This window comes from Entelurus aequoreus, linkage group LG13 (assembly GCF_033978785.1).
Source record: "Entelurus aequoreus isolate RoL-2023_Sb linkage group LG13, RoL_Eaeq_v1.1, whole genome shotgun sequence".
Lineage (NCBI taxonomy): Eukaryota > Metazoa > Chordata > Actinopteri > Syngnathiformes > Syngnathidae > Entelurus > Entelurus aequoreus.
In genome coordinates this window covers 14541295-14561136 of record NC_084743.1, presented here as the reverse complement: position 1 = coordinate 14561136, position 19842 = coordinate 14541295, and the positions used below count along the sequence as shown (strand labels likewise).

Below are 19842 nucleotides of genomic sequence, written 5' to 3'. Positions count from 1 at the left end.
GAAAAAAAGAGATAAATAAGTAAAATACAGCACTATGTCATCAGTTTCTGATTTATTAAATTGTATAACAGTGCAAAAATATTGCTCATTTGTAGTGGTCTCTCGAACTATTTGGAAAAAAAGATATAAAAATAACTAAAAACTTGTTGAAAAATAAACAAGTGATTCAATTATAAATAACGATTTCTACACTAGAAGTAATCGTCAACTTAAAGTGCCCTCTTTGGGGATTGTAATAGAGACCCATCTGGATTCATAAACTTAATTCTAAACATTTCTTCGCAAAAAAATAAATCTTTAACATCAATATTTATGGAACATGTCCAAAAAAAATCTAGCTGTCAACATTGAATATTGCATTGTTGCATTTCTTTTCACAGTTCTTTTTGACAGACATTTTAGTGAGGGTCAAACCATCATGGCATGGGGGAAACTCTGGGTTTATAGTAATGAATGGAATAGCCTACTTGATTTGATGTTCAGTTTATGAACTTACATTCATATTTTGTTGAAGTATTATTCAATAAATATATTTATAAAGGATTTTTGAATTGTTGCTATTTTTTAAATATTTAAAAAAAAATCTCACGTACCCCTCGGCATACCTTCAAGTACCCCCAGGGGTACCGTACCCCCATTTGAGAACCACTGCTCTAGGGGGTGCTAGCGGCCCAAAAATGGGCCCCACGGTTAGGGAAAAACTAACATACAAAATCAAAGTCTCGCCGTTCCAGCATGCTGATCAACATTAAAAAGTGATTGGAAATTAGGGGTGCAAAAAAAAAATAGATTCACATCCAAATCGCGATTCTAAATCGATGCGTAATTTACAAAAAACCAATTACAATTTTTTATTTTTTTATTTTTTAAATAATACCATTTTTTCTTTAATACGTTTTTCGGCCATCTCCATGCTTTTCTAACCTGTAACTTGTTTTGAAACAGTTTCATTGTTATCATCAAACCGAATAATACATTGCGAGAATCGGTTTGAATGGGAAATCGATTCCGAATCGAATCGACTCATTCGGTGCCCAAAGACTCACACCTCTAATGGAAAAGACCGGATCCATGCAAACAAACAAGTCACACCTTAATGTACGATTAAAAGTCTCAAATGACCGACGTTCTCAAGCTTTTTTCACCAAGTACCACCTCAGAAAAAACTTGGCTCCCAAAGTACCACCATAATGACCAGCATTAAAATACAGTAGCGTAGTAGGCCTAAGTATTCATTAAAAAAACAAGGCAGAGGATTTATTTAGTATTTTTAACCATTGTAACATTACAAACCGTTTGAACAGTAACACTGTGTTAAATATAGGAAAATAAAACATTGTACTTTAATCAAGGGATTTTTTATGTATTTTTTTTTTTTGGTGTACCGCAAGATGGAGCCTGCATACCACAGTTTGAGAATCACTGACCTGATGTATGTTTTTGGGATGTGGGAGCAAGCCAGATTGTTCATGCATGCTTCAACAGAGATTCGAACTCTCAATCTTCTGACTGTGACCCCGACATACGAACCACCACTGACGTTAAGTATCTTGTCTTTGCAGTCTATTCAATTGAATATAAGTTGAAAAGGATTTGCAAATCATTGTATTCTGTTTTTATTTACCATTTACACAACATGCCAACTTCACTGGTTTTGGGTTTTGTATTTTAACACTTTTATGAGTGGGGTCCTTTTGGATCCTCAATAATGTCTTTGTTTGTTTTTTAAACTGTTAATGCTTGAATTATAACGAATTGAAATCAGAGATGTTATGAATTATTTACCTATTTAAGAATCCAATTACTTCACATAAAATGTTCCACTTTAAAAAAAATTGGTGGGAAATGAATTCATAGTTTGTGCTTATGTCATTAAAAAAACAGGGTTGTCTTAAAAAAAAAAAAAAAAAAAAGGGCATAAAACATTAAACATGATTATTTTAATTAAACTTTATATCGACAGATAGACCTGAAGTTGATCTAGAGATGTACTGTAAGCGTTGAAGAAAACAAACAAAAAATAATAATACACTTGTTATTTTTTTCCATTTTTATGACTGAGGTCCTTTTGCGTCCCTTGGATCGAACTTGAGGGGAGCCCTTAAGGTTTAAAAAAATATAAAAAATAAAATATTTGTTTTGGTTTTGAAATGTAAAATATCAAAACGGCCCCACGCTTGTTTAAAGCATCCAATGCTTATGGGGAGTTATTACTGGACTTGGCTGAGGTACTGGCGCCATCTTGAGGCCAATGGTAGTAAGTGCAACGGATACATCCTTTACAAATAGCACAGCCTAGTAAAAAGCATGCAAATGACACGAATACTTTATGGCAGGGGTCGGCAACCCAAAATGTTGAAAGAGCCATATTGGACCAAAAATACAAAAACAAATCTGTCCGGAGCCGCAAAAAAATAAAAGCCATATTACATGTATAATGAGATATAAATGTAATTAAGAGGACTTAAAGGAAACTAAATTACCTAAAAAAAAAACTACAAATGAGGCATAATGATGCAATATGTACATATCGCTAGCCTAAATAGCATGTTAGCATTGATTAGCTTGCAGTCATGCAGTGACCAAATATGTCTGATTAGCACTCCACACAAGTCAATAACATCAACAAAACTCACCTTTGTGCACTCATGTACAACGTTATAAGTGTGGTGGATAAAATGAGACAGAAAAAGAAGTGGCATAAAACACGTCCGAGAAAGTTATACATGTAAACAAACTATACAGTGAGTTCAAGGACCGCCAAAATTAGTAGGACAAAACGGCGCTCGCCAAATACTCGAATCAGTGAAGCATGTTTAATATAAACAGTGTGATTTATAACAATTAGGGAGGGTTGTGTCATGTTTGTCCTCCTACAGAAACCACACTAAAACAAAAAAAATTGATATTTTTCCCCTCATCTTTTTCCATTCTTCATACATTTTTGAAAAATCTCCAGAGAGCCACTAGGGCGGCGCTAAAGAGCCGCGGGTTGCCGACCCCCGCTTTATGGGGACTCAAAAAATAACAAGCTCCGTAAAATTACTATTATATTATTTATCATGCTTTTTATTTTTATTTAATTGCCCTTTTGTTTTATAATGTTTGCTGCCCTTCCTGCAAAAATTACATAACAAAAAATGTGCTCGAGTTTATTCCAGTATTAACTTAACCTTATTTGGGTTGTGGCATTTCAAAATTAAAGTCGTTTGTATCGCCTTCGCATTTTATCGACTAACCTCCCTGTTCTTTCGTTAAAAAAGTGTTTCTATCGGCTCAGGCCAGGTCCGAAGTTGCCATATACGCTAATGTTTTAACTTACCGTCATAGAATGGGATTGCCCGACGGACACAGGAAGACTTTTATTTTGAAGTCAGCTACTTCAGCGTAACGGTTTAAAAAAAGCTGTGTGAGAAGAAAAAAAAGTTATTCACTGTTTGACTTCCGCCAAGACAACAGGTGGACATAACAGTCCAGGTAAATGTATATCGTTTTGTTGACTTCCTGTTCTGTTTACACGCGTATGTTCATGTCTGACAGCAACATGGCGGCCAAGCAAAGCAGTTATGAGGGAAGTGAAGTAGAAAGTTTCCACTTCTACCTCCAACACTCTGGCGAGCATCAAGCTGTTGTCCAGTTCCTCATCAAGAAGTTGCCAGACCAACTCATAAGGTAGTAATAATAATGACACTAGTATTAATAATAATAATAATAATAATAACGTGGCTGAATGTTCAGTTCAGTTTTAGTTTATTTCGAACATGCATACGATACAATGTAATGCATCACATATTTCCAGTTGTTTCATTACAGCACATATCATAGCAATTTTATCCCATTTCCTTGTTCTTTGTTAGTAACAGAACAGTGAATAAATAAACAATATAACATAGTAAGTAAACAAATATTAAATATATAAATACATACATTAAAGATGTACATCATAATTATTTTTCTGTGTGAAGTGAAGTATATTTATATAGCGCTTTTACACTGCAAAAACTGAAATCTAAGTACAAACCCCGTTTCCATATGAGTTGGGAAATTGTGTTGGATGTAAATATAAACGGAATACAATGATTTGCAAATCCTTTTCAACCCATATTCAATTGAATGCACTACAAAGACAAGATATTTTAGGCTGACCATATTCTGAAATCCCAAAAAGAGGACACATGCGTGCCAAGGCCGGGACTAGGTGAAAATTTGCCAATGATACTCGAACTTGCTTTATAAATAATATATTTTTCAAAATAAAGCATTTTTTCTCCTCTGTTGATAGCAGTTTTGGTGCTAGGAATTTTCAAAATGGGGTCATAAGTCATAAAAATGGGGTCCCACAGTACATTTTTGGGGTCCCGCTTTTTTGAAAGCGTTTTGAAAACAAATGACAAATGTGTGCATTATCCTGTTGTATCTCACATTCTATATTGTGTTTTGGAAAAAGGTTGTCATAAACGTTACTTAATTCATTAAAAAAGATAATACAAAATAAAACAAATTTGTATACCGGTACAAATGTAAATGTATTCAGTTATAAACATTAATTCACTTTCTTCTTTCCTTCATGGATCTAAACTTTACCGCTGCTGGTAGTTTTTTCTATGTTTTTATTCAATAAGTTGTAGGTGTATTTATTTCAGTATAAAAGTGTACAAAGTATTTTGCTTGGGTCATGAAATGATGATAATGGTGTGCCTGGGCATACATACATTTTATATTTAACGCTTAAATCTCTGGAGTCTACATCAACTTCGGATCTATTCCTCGTTTCAAAATGTTTTAGTTTTTTTTATGTTGTTTTTTTTTTGTTTGTTTGTTTTCTGCCCTTTTTTGTCAAACAAAACTATGTTTTTTATGGCAAACACACAAAATATGCAAAATCTTCCACCAAAAATATTTTTCAAAGTGGAATATTTGATGTGAAGTAATCGGAGCCTTTGATAGGTCAATAATTCATAATAACATTGATTTTGATTCAATATTATGTTTTGAGCAATGACCGTTTGAAAGAAGAAAAAAAACAGCTTTGTTTTATTAGTCAACATTGCAACTTTTTCTAAATTACATTTCACCTTTAAGCTTTTTTATTTCACTTTTGTTATGTTTTTGTTTATTTTAATAGTATTTTTTGAATGTGCCGTGGGCCTTTAAAGCATTAGCTGTGGGCCACAAATGGTAAAAAAAAATTTAAAAAAATTTGTAATCTGCGTCCTTTCTGATTTCAATGCGTTAAAAAGAAACAAAAAGTGTGTTAACGCCAACACTGGTTGACAGTATAACAAAATAAGTCACACTTATATTCTGTAACATTCACAGTTTTGGGAAAAAAAAGTGCAGAGGTAGAAATATTCAAAATAACCTCTTGTATACAATGTAAACATAAATAATGCCTCAAAACAAGTTAATTAAATTTAAACAAAAAACAGCAGACGAGCTCTCGCCCTGCACAGCTGTTTTGTGCTTTGTAGTGTGGATATGGGCTTGTAGATCGTCGGCCCCTTTATTTGCCACAGATACATACGTTGCTGCTTTGCACACAGTGCATTCTGCTTCCCATGTGTCACGGCCAGGACCAAAACACAAATACTTTTCCTGCAAATCATCCGTGAAGTTGCATTTACATTTCGGCATTTCATGTTCTCATGTCCGTTTCTCCACTCACTAGCTCTCTCGCTCTGTGTCTCTGCCCCTCCCTCACGAATGTTGCTACGTGCGCGCACCTTCAGTTTTTTTTTTTTTAACCCCTTCTTAACTTAACCCTGGACGTACATTGAAAATACACGCAACCCTAATTCAAAATGCCGCACATTTGAGGCATTTAAGAAACACCGCCCGGACACCCCTGCAAAAGAGGACATGTCCGGGGAAAAGAGGACGTATGGTCAGCCTAAGATATTTGATGTTCAAACTCATAAACTTTTATTTTTTTTGCAAATAATAATTAACTTAGAATTTCATGGCTGCAACACGTGCCAAAGTAGTTGGGAAAGGGCATGTTCACCACTGTGTTACATGGCCTTTCCTTTTAACAACACTCAGTAAAGGTTTGGGAACTGAGGAGACACATTTTTGAAGCTTCTCAGGTGGAATTCTTTCCCATTCTTGCTTGATGTACAGCTTAAGTTGTTCAACAGTCCGGGGGTCTCCCTTGTGGTATTTTAGGCTTCATAATGCGCCACACATTCAATGGGAGACAGGCCTGGACTACAGGCAGGCCAGTCTAGTACCCGCATATCAACAACCACATGAGTGTATACCCGACCTGGGCAAATTAAGGCCCGGGGGCGACATGCGGTCCGTTAAGCTTTTCAATCTGGCCCGCCGGACATTCCCAAATCAATTTTTTTTACATGTTTAAGGTGAAAAGTGTAGCTGCCATAATGATGTGCAGTCATGTTTTCTAATGACCGTTTGTCCTCAACTATACTAAGTACTTCAATGGTTGGAATCTGCGCTTTTGGATGATATACCAGTTACTATGGTAATCTAATTAGTTACTATGGTAATCGACGTCACAGCAGCTCAGAGTGTGGGTGGGAAGCGTTTCCACAGACGCGGAAGGAGATTTTCACAACAAAGTTCTAAAGCTTAGTGATATATCAGATTGTAGGTTGGTTTATTTTGTACCCTTCGCGTTCATATTTCACTGTTTGTTGCATTTTTGTTGCGTTTCACTTGATTGTAAAATATTACGATCAAAAGGGGGTGTGACATTCATATTTTGTCAATATTCAGTGTTTTATCGTTCATAGAAAAATGTAAAATTCCATTACGTTTTTTAAGGCGGTCTGTCATGACGTTTTTAGCATTCAATCAGACATTATTGTGAGGTTTTGTATTAGTGTTCCTAAAAATGTAAAATATGTCGATCAAAAGGGGGTGTGACATTCATATTTTGTCAATATTCAGTGTTTTATCGTTCATAGAAAAATGTAAAATTCCATTACGTTTTTTTAAGGCGGTCTGTCATGACGTTTTTAGCATTCAATCAGACATTATTGTGAGGTTTTGTATTAGTGTTCCTAAAAATGTAAAATATGTCGATCAAAAGGGGGTGACATTCATGTTTTGTCAATATTCAGTGTTTTATCGTTCATAGAAAAATGTAAAATTCCATTACGTTTTTTAAGGCGGTCTGTCATGACGTTTTTAGCATTCAATCACACATTATTGTGAGGTTTTGTATTAGTGTTCCTAAAAATGTAAAATATGTCGATCAAAAGGGGGTGTGACATTCATATTTTGTCAATATTCAGTGTTTTATCGTTCATAGAAAAATTTAAAATTCCATTAGGTTTTTTAAGGCGGTCTGTCATGACGTTTTTAGCATTCAATCAGACATTGTGAGGTTTTGTATTAGTGTTCCTAAAAATGTAAAATATGTCGATCAAAAGGGGGTGTGACATTCATATTTTGTCAATATTCAGTGTTTTATCGTTCAAAGAAAAATGTAAAATTCCATTAAGTTTTTTAAGGCGGTCTGTCATGACGTTTTTAGCATTCAATCACACATTATTGTGAGGTTTTGTATTAGTGTTCCTAAAAATGTAAAATATGTCGATCAAAAGGGGGTGTGACATTCATATTTTGTCAATATTCAGTGTTTTATCGTTCAAAGAAAAATGTAAAATTCCATTACGTTTTTTAAGGCGGTCTGTCATGACGTTTTTAGCATTCAATCAGACATTATTGTGAGGTTTTGTATTAGTGTTCCTAAAAATGTAAAATATGTCGATCAAAAGGGGGTGTGACATTCATATTTTGTCAATATTCAGTGTTTTATCGTTCATAGAAAAATGTAAAATTCCATTACGTTTTTTAAGGCGGTCTGTCATGACGTTTTTAGCATTCAATCACACATTATTGTGAGGTTTTGTATTAGTGTTCCTAAAAATGTAAAATATGTCGATCAAAAGGGGGTGTGACATTCATATTTTGTCAATATTCAGTGTTTTATCGTTCAAAGAAAAATGTAAAATTCCATTACGTTTTTTAAGGCGGTCTGTCATGACGTTTTTAGCATTCAATCACACATTATTGTGAGGTTTTGTATTAGTGTTCCTAAAAATGTAAAATATGTCGATCAAAAGGGGGTGTGACATTCATATTTTGTCAATATTCAGTGTTTTATCGTTCATAGAAAAATGTAAAATTCCATTACGTTTTTTAAGGCGGTCTGTCATGACGTTTTTAGCATTCAATCACACATTATTGTGAGGTTTTGTATTAGTGTTCCTAAAAATGTAAACTATGTCGATCAAAAGGGGGTGTGACATTCATATTTTGTCAATATTCAGTGTTTTATCGTTCAAAGAAAAATGTAAAATTCCATTACGTTTTTTAAGGCGGTCTGTCATGACGTTTTTAGCATTCAATCAGACATTATTGTGAGTAGAGATGTCCGATAATATCGGTCTGCCGATATTATCGGCCGATAAATGTGTTAAAATGTAATATCGGAAATTATCGGTATCGTTTTTTTTATTATCAGTATGGTATTTTTTTTATTTTATTTTTTTTTTTTTTTATTTATTAAATCCACATAAAAAACACAAGATACACTTACAATTAGTGCACCAACCCACCCCATTTACACTCATTTACACTCATTCACACAAAAGGGTTGTTTCTTTCTGTTATTAATATTCTGGTTCCTACATTATATATCAATATATATCAATACAGTCTGCAAGGGATACAGTCCGTAAGCACACATGATTGTGCGTGCTGCTGGTCCACTAATAATACTAACCTTTAACAGTTAATTTTACACATTTTCATTAATTACTAGTTTCTATGTAACTGTTTTTATATTGTTTTACTTTCTTTTTTATTCAAGAAAATGTTTTTAATTTATTTATCTTATTTTATTTGATTCATTTTTTTTAAAAGTACCTTATCTTCACCATACCTGGTTGTCCAAATTAGGCATAATAATGTGTTAATTCCACGACTGTATATATCGGTTGATATCGGTATCGGTTGATATCGGTATCGGTAATTAAAGAGTTGGACAATATCGGCATATCGGATATCGGCAAAAAGCCATTATCGGACATCCCTAATTGTGAGGTTTTGTATTAGTGTTCCTAAAAATAGATATACTGGCCCCCAGACACATTTTTTTCTCTAAATGTGGCCCCCGAGTCAAAATAATTGCCCAGGCCTGGTGTATACAATCATGTTTTTATGATTATCTTGTGCTTGCTTTGCAGAATGGGAGCAGACAAAAGTAGCCTGGCTGTTCTGGGCGTGGGAAGTGGTGGAGGTGCATTTAAAAAAAATACATCCGTCATGCTTTCACAATGATTGTAAAATGATAGGCAAAATACAATTAAAAAAAGTGTGCAGCGTTGGATGAACATTTCTTCCAGGCGAAGTGGATGTCCACATGCTGTCCCTCATGCAGTCCACCTTCTCCACTCTTCCCATCACCGCCGACGTCGTGGAAGGAAGCGCCGAACTGGTTGCCAAATTCAAAGGTATCGACAACATGCAGCGTTTGTTTCGTTTTGGTTTTCGTAACGTTTGTGGTTGGTCAGCATGATATTTATAAAGTTGAAATCATCCCTCACAACATGTGACCTTCGCCCTGGCAGCAAAGTTTGGACTGTAAATCATCGACCTGTTCATTCCAAAGTGCTCCAAACATCGGCATGTTATTCAACCTGATCAAATAAATACCAGGATAAGCAGTTTAATGTCAACATTACCTTAGATATTGACCGATATTTGACATTTTGACATGCTGTATTTTCCGGACCATAGGGCGCACCGGATTATAAGGCGCACCACAAAAAACACAAAACATTATGTCGCTACAAGTCCGATTTTTTTCTATAAAAAAATAAAATTAAATTCAATGTTAAAAATAAACAATTTAAAGCCTTGTCCAGCTGTTTACTGACATACTATTTATGTTTTTTGATTGATTGAAACGTTTATTAGTAGATTGCACAGTACAGTACATATTCCGTACAATTGACCACTAAATGGTAACACCCGAATACGTTTTTCAACTTGTTTAAGCACGTTAATCAATTCATGTTAAAATAACTTTTACTGCGACTGAATATCGGCACCAAATACCGGATATGGGCCTCTTTGACTACTAATAATCAGTATTGGTATCAGCCCTAAAAAACACAATAAACAATCTGTAATTGACCTAAGTGGATTTTAATGACCTTTTGCTATCGTCTCCCTAAACGATTTCCAGCACTGGTAAAAACGACTGGTAACCTGCAGAAGATTCCATTCACCTGGAACACCATGCCCAGTGAGGAGTATATCCAGAAAGCCATTGGAAGTGGAGACGTGAAGACTTTTGACTTCATACACATGATTCAGGTACAGAATATCTGGTGAGCTGCAAAACTTTGGGATGGAAGTTTGACATCTCCTTGAGTGACAGGAAAAATAAGTCATAAATATATTTTACATGTTATGTACCGTATTTTTCGGACCATAGGGGAATGGAAGAAGTGTCAAAAGATGGAGCTAACTGTTTTAATGACATTCAGACTTTACTATAAATAAAGCTCGGTTGGTAGAGCGTGTCAGCAACTTGAGGGTTCCAGGTTCAATCCCCGCTTCCGCCATCCTAGTCACTGCCGTTGTGTCCTTGGGCAAGACACTTTACCCACCTGCTCCCAGTGCCACCCACACTGGTTTAAATGTAACTTAGATATTGAGTTTCACTATGTAAAAGTGCTTTGAGTCACTAGAGAAAAGCGCTATATAAATATAATTCACTTCACTTCAATCAGTAACGGAGCAGCATCTTCTCATCTGGTATTATTGATTTACAATAATACCAGCAAATTCTACATGTAATAAAATAAGTCTTGTAAAAAAGTTAACTTTTTTACGTATCGGATCAGGTCTCGAGACCAATAAATTGAATCTATATATGTATATATGTTTTTATGTATAAATGTACAGTATATATGCACAATATATATGTATATATATTAGGGGTGTAACGGTACACAAAAATTTTGGTTCGGTACGTACCTCGGTTTAGAGGTCACGGTTCGGTTCATTTTCGGTACAGTAAGAAAACAACAAAATATAAATGTTTTGGTTATTTATTTACCAAATTTTTAAACAATGGCTTAATGCTTAATTTATTACAGCATTTGGGAAGCCTGTAGTTGATTTTTATTATGTAAATGTTATATTTTTATCAACATGTGATAGCAGGGACCCTGCCATTCAAAATTAGGCTGCTCCATTACTAATGATTAATGTAACTATAGCTGAAAAAAATAGTACAATAGCAATAGGAGAGACTATCCATCCATGAACACCATGGAGTTCATGTAGGCTTAATGATGCAGTTACATTATTATATCAACTATCAACGACAGAAACTCTTCATTTAACATAATGTCCTTTTTTGCTTCAACACAGCTCAATCAACACAGAAAAAGGTAAAGTGAAATAACAGACAGACAGGGCTTTGCTGTCCGTAACACACACACACACATCGCAAAATGAGCTAACATTACGCTAAAAGCGAATTAGCCTTCACCTCAAGCCAGGACTGCGAGCGAGCTGAGCTTCAGTTTATATTTCTAGAAGGTCAACAGGCTCATAGTGATGTTACCAGTAGTTAACTGGGAGGTGTTTATTATCATTTGGGGAGAGTCCGCTGCCTGATGCTTACCTGCTAAACGCTAAGCACTGACTACATGCGCTCTGAATACACACTGCTGATTGGCTGTTACCGCTCTGAATACGCACTGCTGATTGGCTGTTACCGCTCTGTATGTAACCAATCAGATGGTTGTGTGGGTGGTACAATGCTGGGTGCTGTGTACTGACAGAGACAGGCAGAAGGAAGCGGAGCAGCTTGTTAAGACTTTAGCTTAGCTTAATATGTTCGTGTGGAAACTCGTTCGGTACACCTCCGAACCGAACCCACCGTACCGAAACGGTTCAATACAAATACACATACCGTCACACCCCTAATATATACAGTATGTATATGTTGCAGGCACAGGTGTAGGTAATGCACATTACAAGTGTAACATACCCTCTAATTCTGCTTTACAGATGCTGTACTATGTGGATGACCTGACCAAAACGATCCAATTCTACCACAGCCTTCTGAACAAGAATGGCAGGCTCATGATCATTATAGAAAGCGGTAAGCGGTTCATTTTTACATAACTTTCAGTCATCAACTTACCGTATTTCCTTGAATTGGCGCAGGGAATATAGTATTCGCACGTCTAGAATTACTGCCGGGTCAAAGTCGTTTCTCAAAATAATTAACGCATGCTTGGCCTTATCGCCGGTTTATTATTGAAGCTGGATCAAATTCGTTTCGCAAAATATTAATTTTATTATCGCATGTCGATAATTTTCGCCGGGTCAAACTCGTTTCGCAAAATATTTAGCATATGGCTAGAACTTCCACCGGGTCAAATTCGTTACGTCACGAGTGACGATTTACCTGTCCTCATTTTCAAAATGGAGGAAGCGGCTTTCAGTAGTTTACAATCGCACAAAGGAAAAAAGATAAAGAGCTTTTCAGTAGGATTTAAGGTCCAAGCTATTGAATACCGGTACAGTATGCTAAAGAGAACAGTAAGCAGTTATGTTTTATTAATATACCGTAGCTGCGTGTGTGAAATACTGTATAAGTCATTAAATGACTCCCGCCTCCTGGTGGTAGAGGGCGCTGCCGCGCTAGTGATCCTTCTTGCGACTTCCGGTACTGCAGAAGAAGTGAACACACGCAGCAAGAGATTTTTTTTCAGATGGAGGATTGCATACCAGTATCTAAAATAAAACAGTTTTCTAAACTGGACTTTCAATGGAAGCAGGAGGTAATAATTAAAGGAATATCTCCATCGAAACAGAGACTTTTAAAACTGAAGAAAGAAAATAAGGAAGACTTCTATAAACAAGTTATCGATGCTTTTGGTCAGAAGGAGCTGCAAATGGACTCCATTTATAAGTACAGGTAAGACCATAATAACGCTTTTTTTAATTAAATGTGCTTTTCACGATGGTATGCTTACATCACACTCAAAGCGCACGCCTAAATTTTATGGATTCCTTTTGGTAAACGCCGGAGTGAGAAGAGGTTTTAAAATAATTACCGCATGCACGGCCATCCCGCCGGTTTCCGGTAAACGCAGGAGTGACAGGAGGTTTTAAATTAATTAACGCCCCTGCGGCCATTCAAGGAAATACGGTAGTTGTAATTGTAGGATTGCTGTAAATAAATGTGAGCGTAATACCAGTGGAATATTTCAGAAAGAAACACTGGGGCACATGCATAAAACAACTTTGATTTTGATCTTTTTTTGTTACGTACAGTGCAGCTTTAGACTGCAATATGACTCAAGTAAACAACGCCAACATTTAAAATGTTCCATTGAAAATGTAGAACATTACACACGGCGCTCAAAAATCCATCAAAATGTTTTAGTAGGACTTTGGTAAGCTATGAAGCCACACCGCTTGATGGATTGTACTGTGCTTCAACATAGGAGTATTATTATGGTGTGTGTGTATAAGGTAAGACATATTATCTGGCGTTTTGTTTCGCAATTTTATGCAAAAGCAACTTTTCTTACCTTCTGGTACCTGCTGATCTGTATTTGGGATCTGCATAAGTCCTGAAAATTTGCGCACGTCCGCCTTTGTAGTCAATAAGCTTCTTCTTTTCCTCTATCTTCTTGTTATGGGACATTCATCCTGCGCTGTTGCCATTTCTAAAAAAAGTAGTGTAAAGTTCTTACTTATATGTGACCTGTGCTGGCAAAATGAGTCACAATGTTTTTATTTTTATTGTCTGCATTTAATTTTGCTTTTATTTTCTTTCATTTCACATTGTTGTCTGTGAAGCACTTTGAGTCTGCCTTGTGTATGAAAAGCGCTATACAAATAAAGTTGCCTTGCCTTGCCTTGCCTTGCCTTGCCACAATGAGGAAATTTTAAAAACTGAGTTATTGTTATTTACACATTCTCCATCTAAAGACCTTCAAAATAATGTATGGTTTGTTGGAATCGGACAGAAAATGACCGAGTTACATCCGATTGAAGTCGACCAAGTTTGAGGGTCCGTTTTGAGAAAAAACAGCTTAAAGTTTACTGTTCCAGAACAGAATGTTCCAAAACAAAACTCCATAGCAACCATACCTTAAAAGTCCTTGTAGCAACACCAAAATGGGTACAATTAAAGTCAAATCCCATGTCTAAAGGAAAAATATATATTCAACTCTATTGAAAACGGTTATGTACAAAAATTTCAACACTGTTATGTCACAGTTTTTTTGTTCACTGGTCAGTTTGTCAGCTGGTCAGCTGTCCGTAATATTCCTGACCAGCAGCACTAAGAAGATTCGCCGACTGCAGTGAATTTAGCGCACTTGCAACCGCCTGTGTACCCTCTCCACCTTCTAAATCCATTACGGAATGTAAAACAGTCTAACTTATCCACAAAAATAATAATTAAAATGTTCGAAAATCACCTTTTTTCACCAAATATTCCGCTCGAATTACTGTGTGTTGTTTTTCATCAGGGCGCTGCCATGATACCACAATGCACCGCGCGGGGTGATTCACAGCGACCGCTTAGCAACAAGCCGGATTTGTTTACGTCGGGACAGGTTTAAAAACTCAAATTATATTGGTTCAGAATGGCGTCATCGGGAATTCCATGCTCATTTTTAGAAAGTAGGTCAACTTGGCGTCACAATGATACCAAATATGGCTAGGGGGATTCCCCCTTATTGCCGCGAGTGAGCGTTGAAAACACTTGATTTTCTCAAGGAATTTTAACACAAAGGACTAATTTCTGAAGACATACCTCGTACAAAACCTTCAAATAAAGGTGATTTAAGATGTTTGCTTGCTATTTCGATGATTGGGATCGCTAGATTGTGGCTTTATGGACTCATTTTTGTGAAAATCTCAATTTCAACCAAGATACATTTTTTTCACTTATTTGCCTGTAGGTCAAAATTAGCCTGTGCGTATTCCGACTCATTTTGCCAGCACGGGTCACATATCTGTCAGTAAACTCGCCATGAAATCACTAAAACATACCGGTGTAGTGAGTTTACATTATTCACCCAAGGAACTTTAGTTATTAGAGAGTTCCGGTCAGACGGTTTTTCACGGTACACATTTCCGGCGGATGAGGAGATGCTGCTCCGTTATTGATTGAAGTAAAGTCTGAATGTCATTAAAACAGTTAGCTCCATCTTTTGACACTTCTTCCACTCCCGTCCTTACACGCTACACCGCTACAACAAAGATGGCGGGGAGAAGACGCTGCCGAAGGTGAGCCACGTAAATAAGACCGCCCACAAAATGGGGACTGTGGCTTGAAGATGATCTGTAAAACATCATCCATGCAACATTTTGACTAAAGAACCACCATCACATGTTATGTAGACCACAAGGAAGTCTTTTACATTTAGAAAAAAAATAATAATAATATGACTCCTTTATTGCGCTTTATAATCCAGTGCGCCTTTTGTATGGAAAAAGATAGAAAATAGACCATCCATCGGCAGTGTGCCTTATAATCCAGTGCGCCCTATAGTCCGGAAAATACGGTAAGTTCGTAAATTGGGGTTTGACTGTATTATCTCTGTAAAGACAGTACAGTTCTAACACTACGGTCTTAGATCTCATTAGGAAGTGTCTTTAAAGGCCTACTGAAATGATTTTTTTTAATTTAAACGGGGATAGCAGATCCATTCTATGTGTCATACTTGATCATTTTGCGATATTGCCATATTTTTGCTGAAAGGATTTAGTATAGAACAACGTCGATAAAGTTCGCAACTTTTGGTCTCTGATAAAAAAAAACCTTGCCCCTACCGGAAGTAGCGTGACGTTGTCAGTTGTTCACTCCCTCATATTTTCCTATTGTTTTCAACGCAGCTAGAGCTATTTGGACCGAGAAAGCGACGATTACCCCATTAATTTGAGCGAGGATGAAAGATTCGTGGATGAGGAACGTTAGAGTGACGGACTAGAATGCAGTGAAATACATATTTTTTTTCGCTCTGACCGTAACTTAGGTACAAGCTGGCTCATTGGATTCCACACTCTCTCCTTTTTCTATTGTAGATCACGGATTTGTATTTTAAACCACCTCAGATACTATATCCTCTTGAAAATGAGAGTCGAGAACGCGAAATGGACATTCACAGTGACTTTTATCTCCACGACAATACATCGACGGAGCTCTTTAGCATGAGCTAACGTGATAGCATCTGTCTCAAATGCAGATAGAAACAAAATAAATAAATCCCTGACTGGAAGGATAGACAGAAGATCAACAATACTATTAAACTATGGACATGTAACTACATGGTTAATAGATCTCAGCCTGGCAAAACTTAACAATGCTGTTGCTAACGACGCTAAGGCTAACTTAGCAACTTAGCAACCGGACCTCACAGAGCTATGATAAAAACATTAGCGCTCCACCTACGCCAGCCAGCCCTCATCTGCTCATCCACACCCGTGCTCACCTGCGTTCCAGCGATCGACGGCGCGACGAAGGACTTCACCCGATCATCCGTGCGGTGGGCGGCTAGCATCGGCTAGCGCGTCTGCTATCCAAGTAAGTAGTCCTTGTTGGGTTGCTACAGCCAGCCGCTAATACACCGATCCCACCTACAACGTTCTTCTTTGCAGCCTCCATTGTTCATTAAACAAATTGCAAAAGATTCACCAACACAGATGTCCAGAATACTGTGGAATTATGAAATGAAAACAGAGCTTTTTTGTATTGTATTCAATGGGGAAGGCATACCTCTGTTCCTCGGGCTACGTCACGCGCATACGTCATCCTCCAAAGGCTTTTTCAACCGGAAGTTTAGCGGGAAATTTAAAATGTCACTTTATAAGTTAACCCGGCCGTATTGGCATGTGTTGCAATGTTAAGATTTCATCATTGATATATAAACTATCAGACCGCGTGGTCGGTAGTAGTGGCTTTCAGTAGGCCTTTAAGTCCATTTCCTAATGAATGCATGTGTTGATGCAAAACAGCCAACTGTGGCTGGGACACTCTGTGGAGGACCTTCTCCAAGGAGCTGTGCAACGAGACGCTCCCCGTGTATCGCTCATCTGCTGACGTCCTGGCCTCCCTGAAGAGTCTGGGTCTGAAATACGAGGAGCATTTCATCCCCAACACCTTCGACGTGACGGAGTGCTTCGATCCGGACAGCAAGACCGGACAACGTCTGCTTAGTTTCATGACAGCCAGAGAGAACTTCCACCAGTCGTTCACGCCGCAAATAAGAACGGACATACTAAACCTGCTCCGGAGGGAGTGTAGCACGGAGAAGGAGGGCAAGGTGTCTTTCAACAGTAACTTAAGCTGTGTGTTTGTTCATGCTTGAACCTCTGGATTCATGACTGATTATCAGTGACCAGCTCAGTCTCTAAAGACAATTAAACATCACAATCTGCTCGTTTGCAGAACTTATTTGTCAAGTGAATTATATTTATAAACCCAATATCTAAGTTACATTTAAACCAGTGTGGGTGGCACTGGGAGCAGGTGGGTAAAGTGTCTTGCCCAAGGCACTATGGACTGGACTCTCACTATTATGTTAGATCCACTATGGACTGGACTCTCACTATTATGTTAGATCCACTATGGACTGGACTCTCACTATTATGTTAGATCCACTATGGACTGGACTCTCACTATTATGTTAGATCCACTATGGACTGGACTCTCACTATTATGTTAGATCCACTACGGACTGGACTCCCACACTATTATGTTAGATCCACTATGGACTGGACTCTCACTATTATGTTAGATCCACCACGGACTGGACTCTCACTATTATGTTAGATCCACTATGGACTGGACTCTCACTGTTATGTTAGATCCACTTTGGACTGGACTCTCACACTATTATGTTGGATCCACTATGGACTAGACTCTCACTATTATGTTAGATCCACTATGGACTGGACTCTCACTATTATGTTAGATCCACTATGGACTGGACTCTCACTATTATGTTAGATCCACTGTGGACTGGACTCTCACTGTTATGTTAGATCCACTGTGGACTGGACTCTCACTATTATGTTAGATCCACTGTGGACTGGACTCTCACTATTATGTTAGATCCACTATGGACTGGACTCTCACTATTATGTTAATTCCACTATGGACTGGACTCTCACTATTATGTTAGATCCACTATGGACTGGACTCTCACACTAATATGTTAGATCCACTATGGACTGGACTCTCACTATTATGTTAGATCCACTATGGACTGGACTCTCACTATTATGTTAGATCCACTGTGGACTGGACTCTCACTATTATGTTAGATCCACCACGGACTGGACTCTCACTATTATGTTAGATCCACTATGGACTGGACTCTCACTGTTATGTTAGATCCACTTTGGACTGGACTCTCACACTATTATGTTGGATCCACTATGGACTAGACTCTCACTATTATGTTAGATCCACTATGGACTGGACTCTCACTAATATGTTAGATCCACTATGGACTGGACTCTCACTATTATGTTAGATCCACTGTGGACTGGACTCTCACTATTATGTTAGATCCACTATGGACTGGACTCTCACTATTATGTTAGATCCACTGTGGACTGGACTCTCACTGTTATGTTAGATCCACTGTGGACTGGACTCTCACTATTATGTTAGATCCACTGTGGACTGGACTCTCACTATTATGTTAGATCCACTATGGACTGGACTCTCACTATTATGTTAAATCCACTATGGACTGGACTCTCACTATTATGTTAGATCCACTATGGACTGGACTCTCACACTAATATGTTAGATCCACTATGGACTGGACTCTCACTATTATGTTAGATCCACTATGGACTGGACTCTCACTATTATGTTAGATCCACTGTGGACTGGACTCTCACTATTATGTTAGATCCACTATGGACTGGACTCTCACTATTATGTTAGATCCACTGTGGACTGGACTCTCACTATTATGTTAGATCCACTATGGACTGGACTCTCACTATTATGTTAGATCCACTATGGACTGGACTCTCACTATTATGTTAGATCCACTATGGACTGGACTCTCACAATATTATGTTAGATCCACTATGGACTGGACTCCCACACTATTATGTTAGATCCACTATGGACTGGACTCTCACTATTATGTTAGATCCACTATGGACTGGACTCTCACAATATTATGTTAGATCCGCTATGGACTGGACTCTCACACTATTATGTTAGATACACTAACATAATAGTGTGAGTTCAAACCCCGGCCGAGTCATACCAAAGACTATAAAAATGGGAGCCATTACCTCCCTGCTTGGCACTCAGCATCAAGGGTTGGAATTGGGGGTTGAATCACCAAAAATGATTCCCGGGCGCGGCCACCGCTGCTGCTCACTGCTCCCCTCACCTCCCAGGGGGTGATCAAGGGTGATGGGTCCAATGCAGAGAATAATCATTGATACTTTAACTAGAACTTTAATGCCATTTTACTTTGAAAAGTCTCAAAATCCACTAATTCACTGCTGAGACGCGCCCTCACACAGAACTTGCTGTTGCACCCTCAATCCAGCAGATGGCAGTGTTGGCGCAGGCATGAAAACGGTGTTTACACATGCGCTTCAACACGTGTCCAGCAGAGGGCAGCGTGACCTTACATTGCATCTGCCAGAGGAAAACCGCTAAAGGCTTTTAACATTAACCTAAAAAAAAGTGCTTTATTGTAATTGCTGAAGGTAAAAGGAGACACTTTAGGTGTGACTGCAAACACACACAAACACAAATGCGCGTCAACCTGCTCGGGTGTT

The 19842-nt window shown here is 37.7% G+C and overlaps 2 protein-coding genes across 5 annotated transcripts in view; both read left to right on the top strand.

Moving 5' to 3' along the window:
• LOC133663775 (histamine N-methyltransferase-like) overlaps positions 1-1800 on the top strand; it is a 48528-nt gene extending 46728 nt beyond the window's left edge. For all 4 annotated transcript variants that reach the window (XM_062068479.1, XM_062068481.1, XM_062068480.1 and 1 more), the window contains exon 7: positions 1-1800. This exon is cut by the window's left edge and continues 1120 nt beyond it. The gene's annotated coding sequence lies outside the window, so the exon portion shown is untranslated.
• A 1567-nt stretch (positions 1801-3367) lies between these two features.
• Positions 3368-17457, top strand: LOC133663774 (histamine N-methyltransferase-like). Its single transcript, XM_062068478.1, has 7 exons — positions 3368-3477; positions 3541-3672; positions 9219-9271; positions 9378-9485; positions 10223-10353; positions 12064-12157; positions 17038-17457. The coding sequence occupies exons 2-7, from the start codon at positions 3545-3547 to the stop codon at positions 17388-17390; spliced, it is 867 nt and encodes a 288-aa protein (XP_061924462.1). The 5' UTR covers positions 3368-3477; positions 3541-3544; the 3' UTR covers positions 17391-17457.
• The last annotated feature ends 2385 nt before the right edge of the window (positions 17458-19842 follow it).

Excerpts from the sequence above, each read along its gene's own strand:
- LOC133663774 (XM_062068478.1), top strand. The coding sequence starts at position 3,545 with ATGGCGGCCAAGCAAAGCAGTTATGAGGGAAGTGAAGTAGAAAGTTTC. Across the intron at positions 9,486-10,222 it reads ACTGGTTGCCAAATTCAAAG|CACTGGTAAAAACGACTGGT; the intron begins GTATCGACAACA and ends AACGATTTCCAG. Across the intron at positions 10,354-12,063 it reads ACTTCATACACATGATTCAG|ATGCTGTACTATGTGGATGA; the intron begins GTACAGAATATC and ends TCTGCTTTACAG.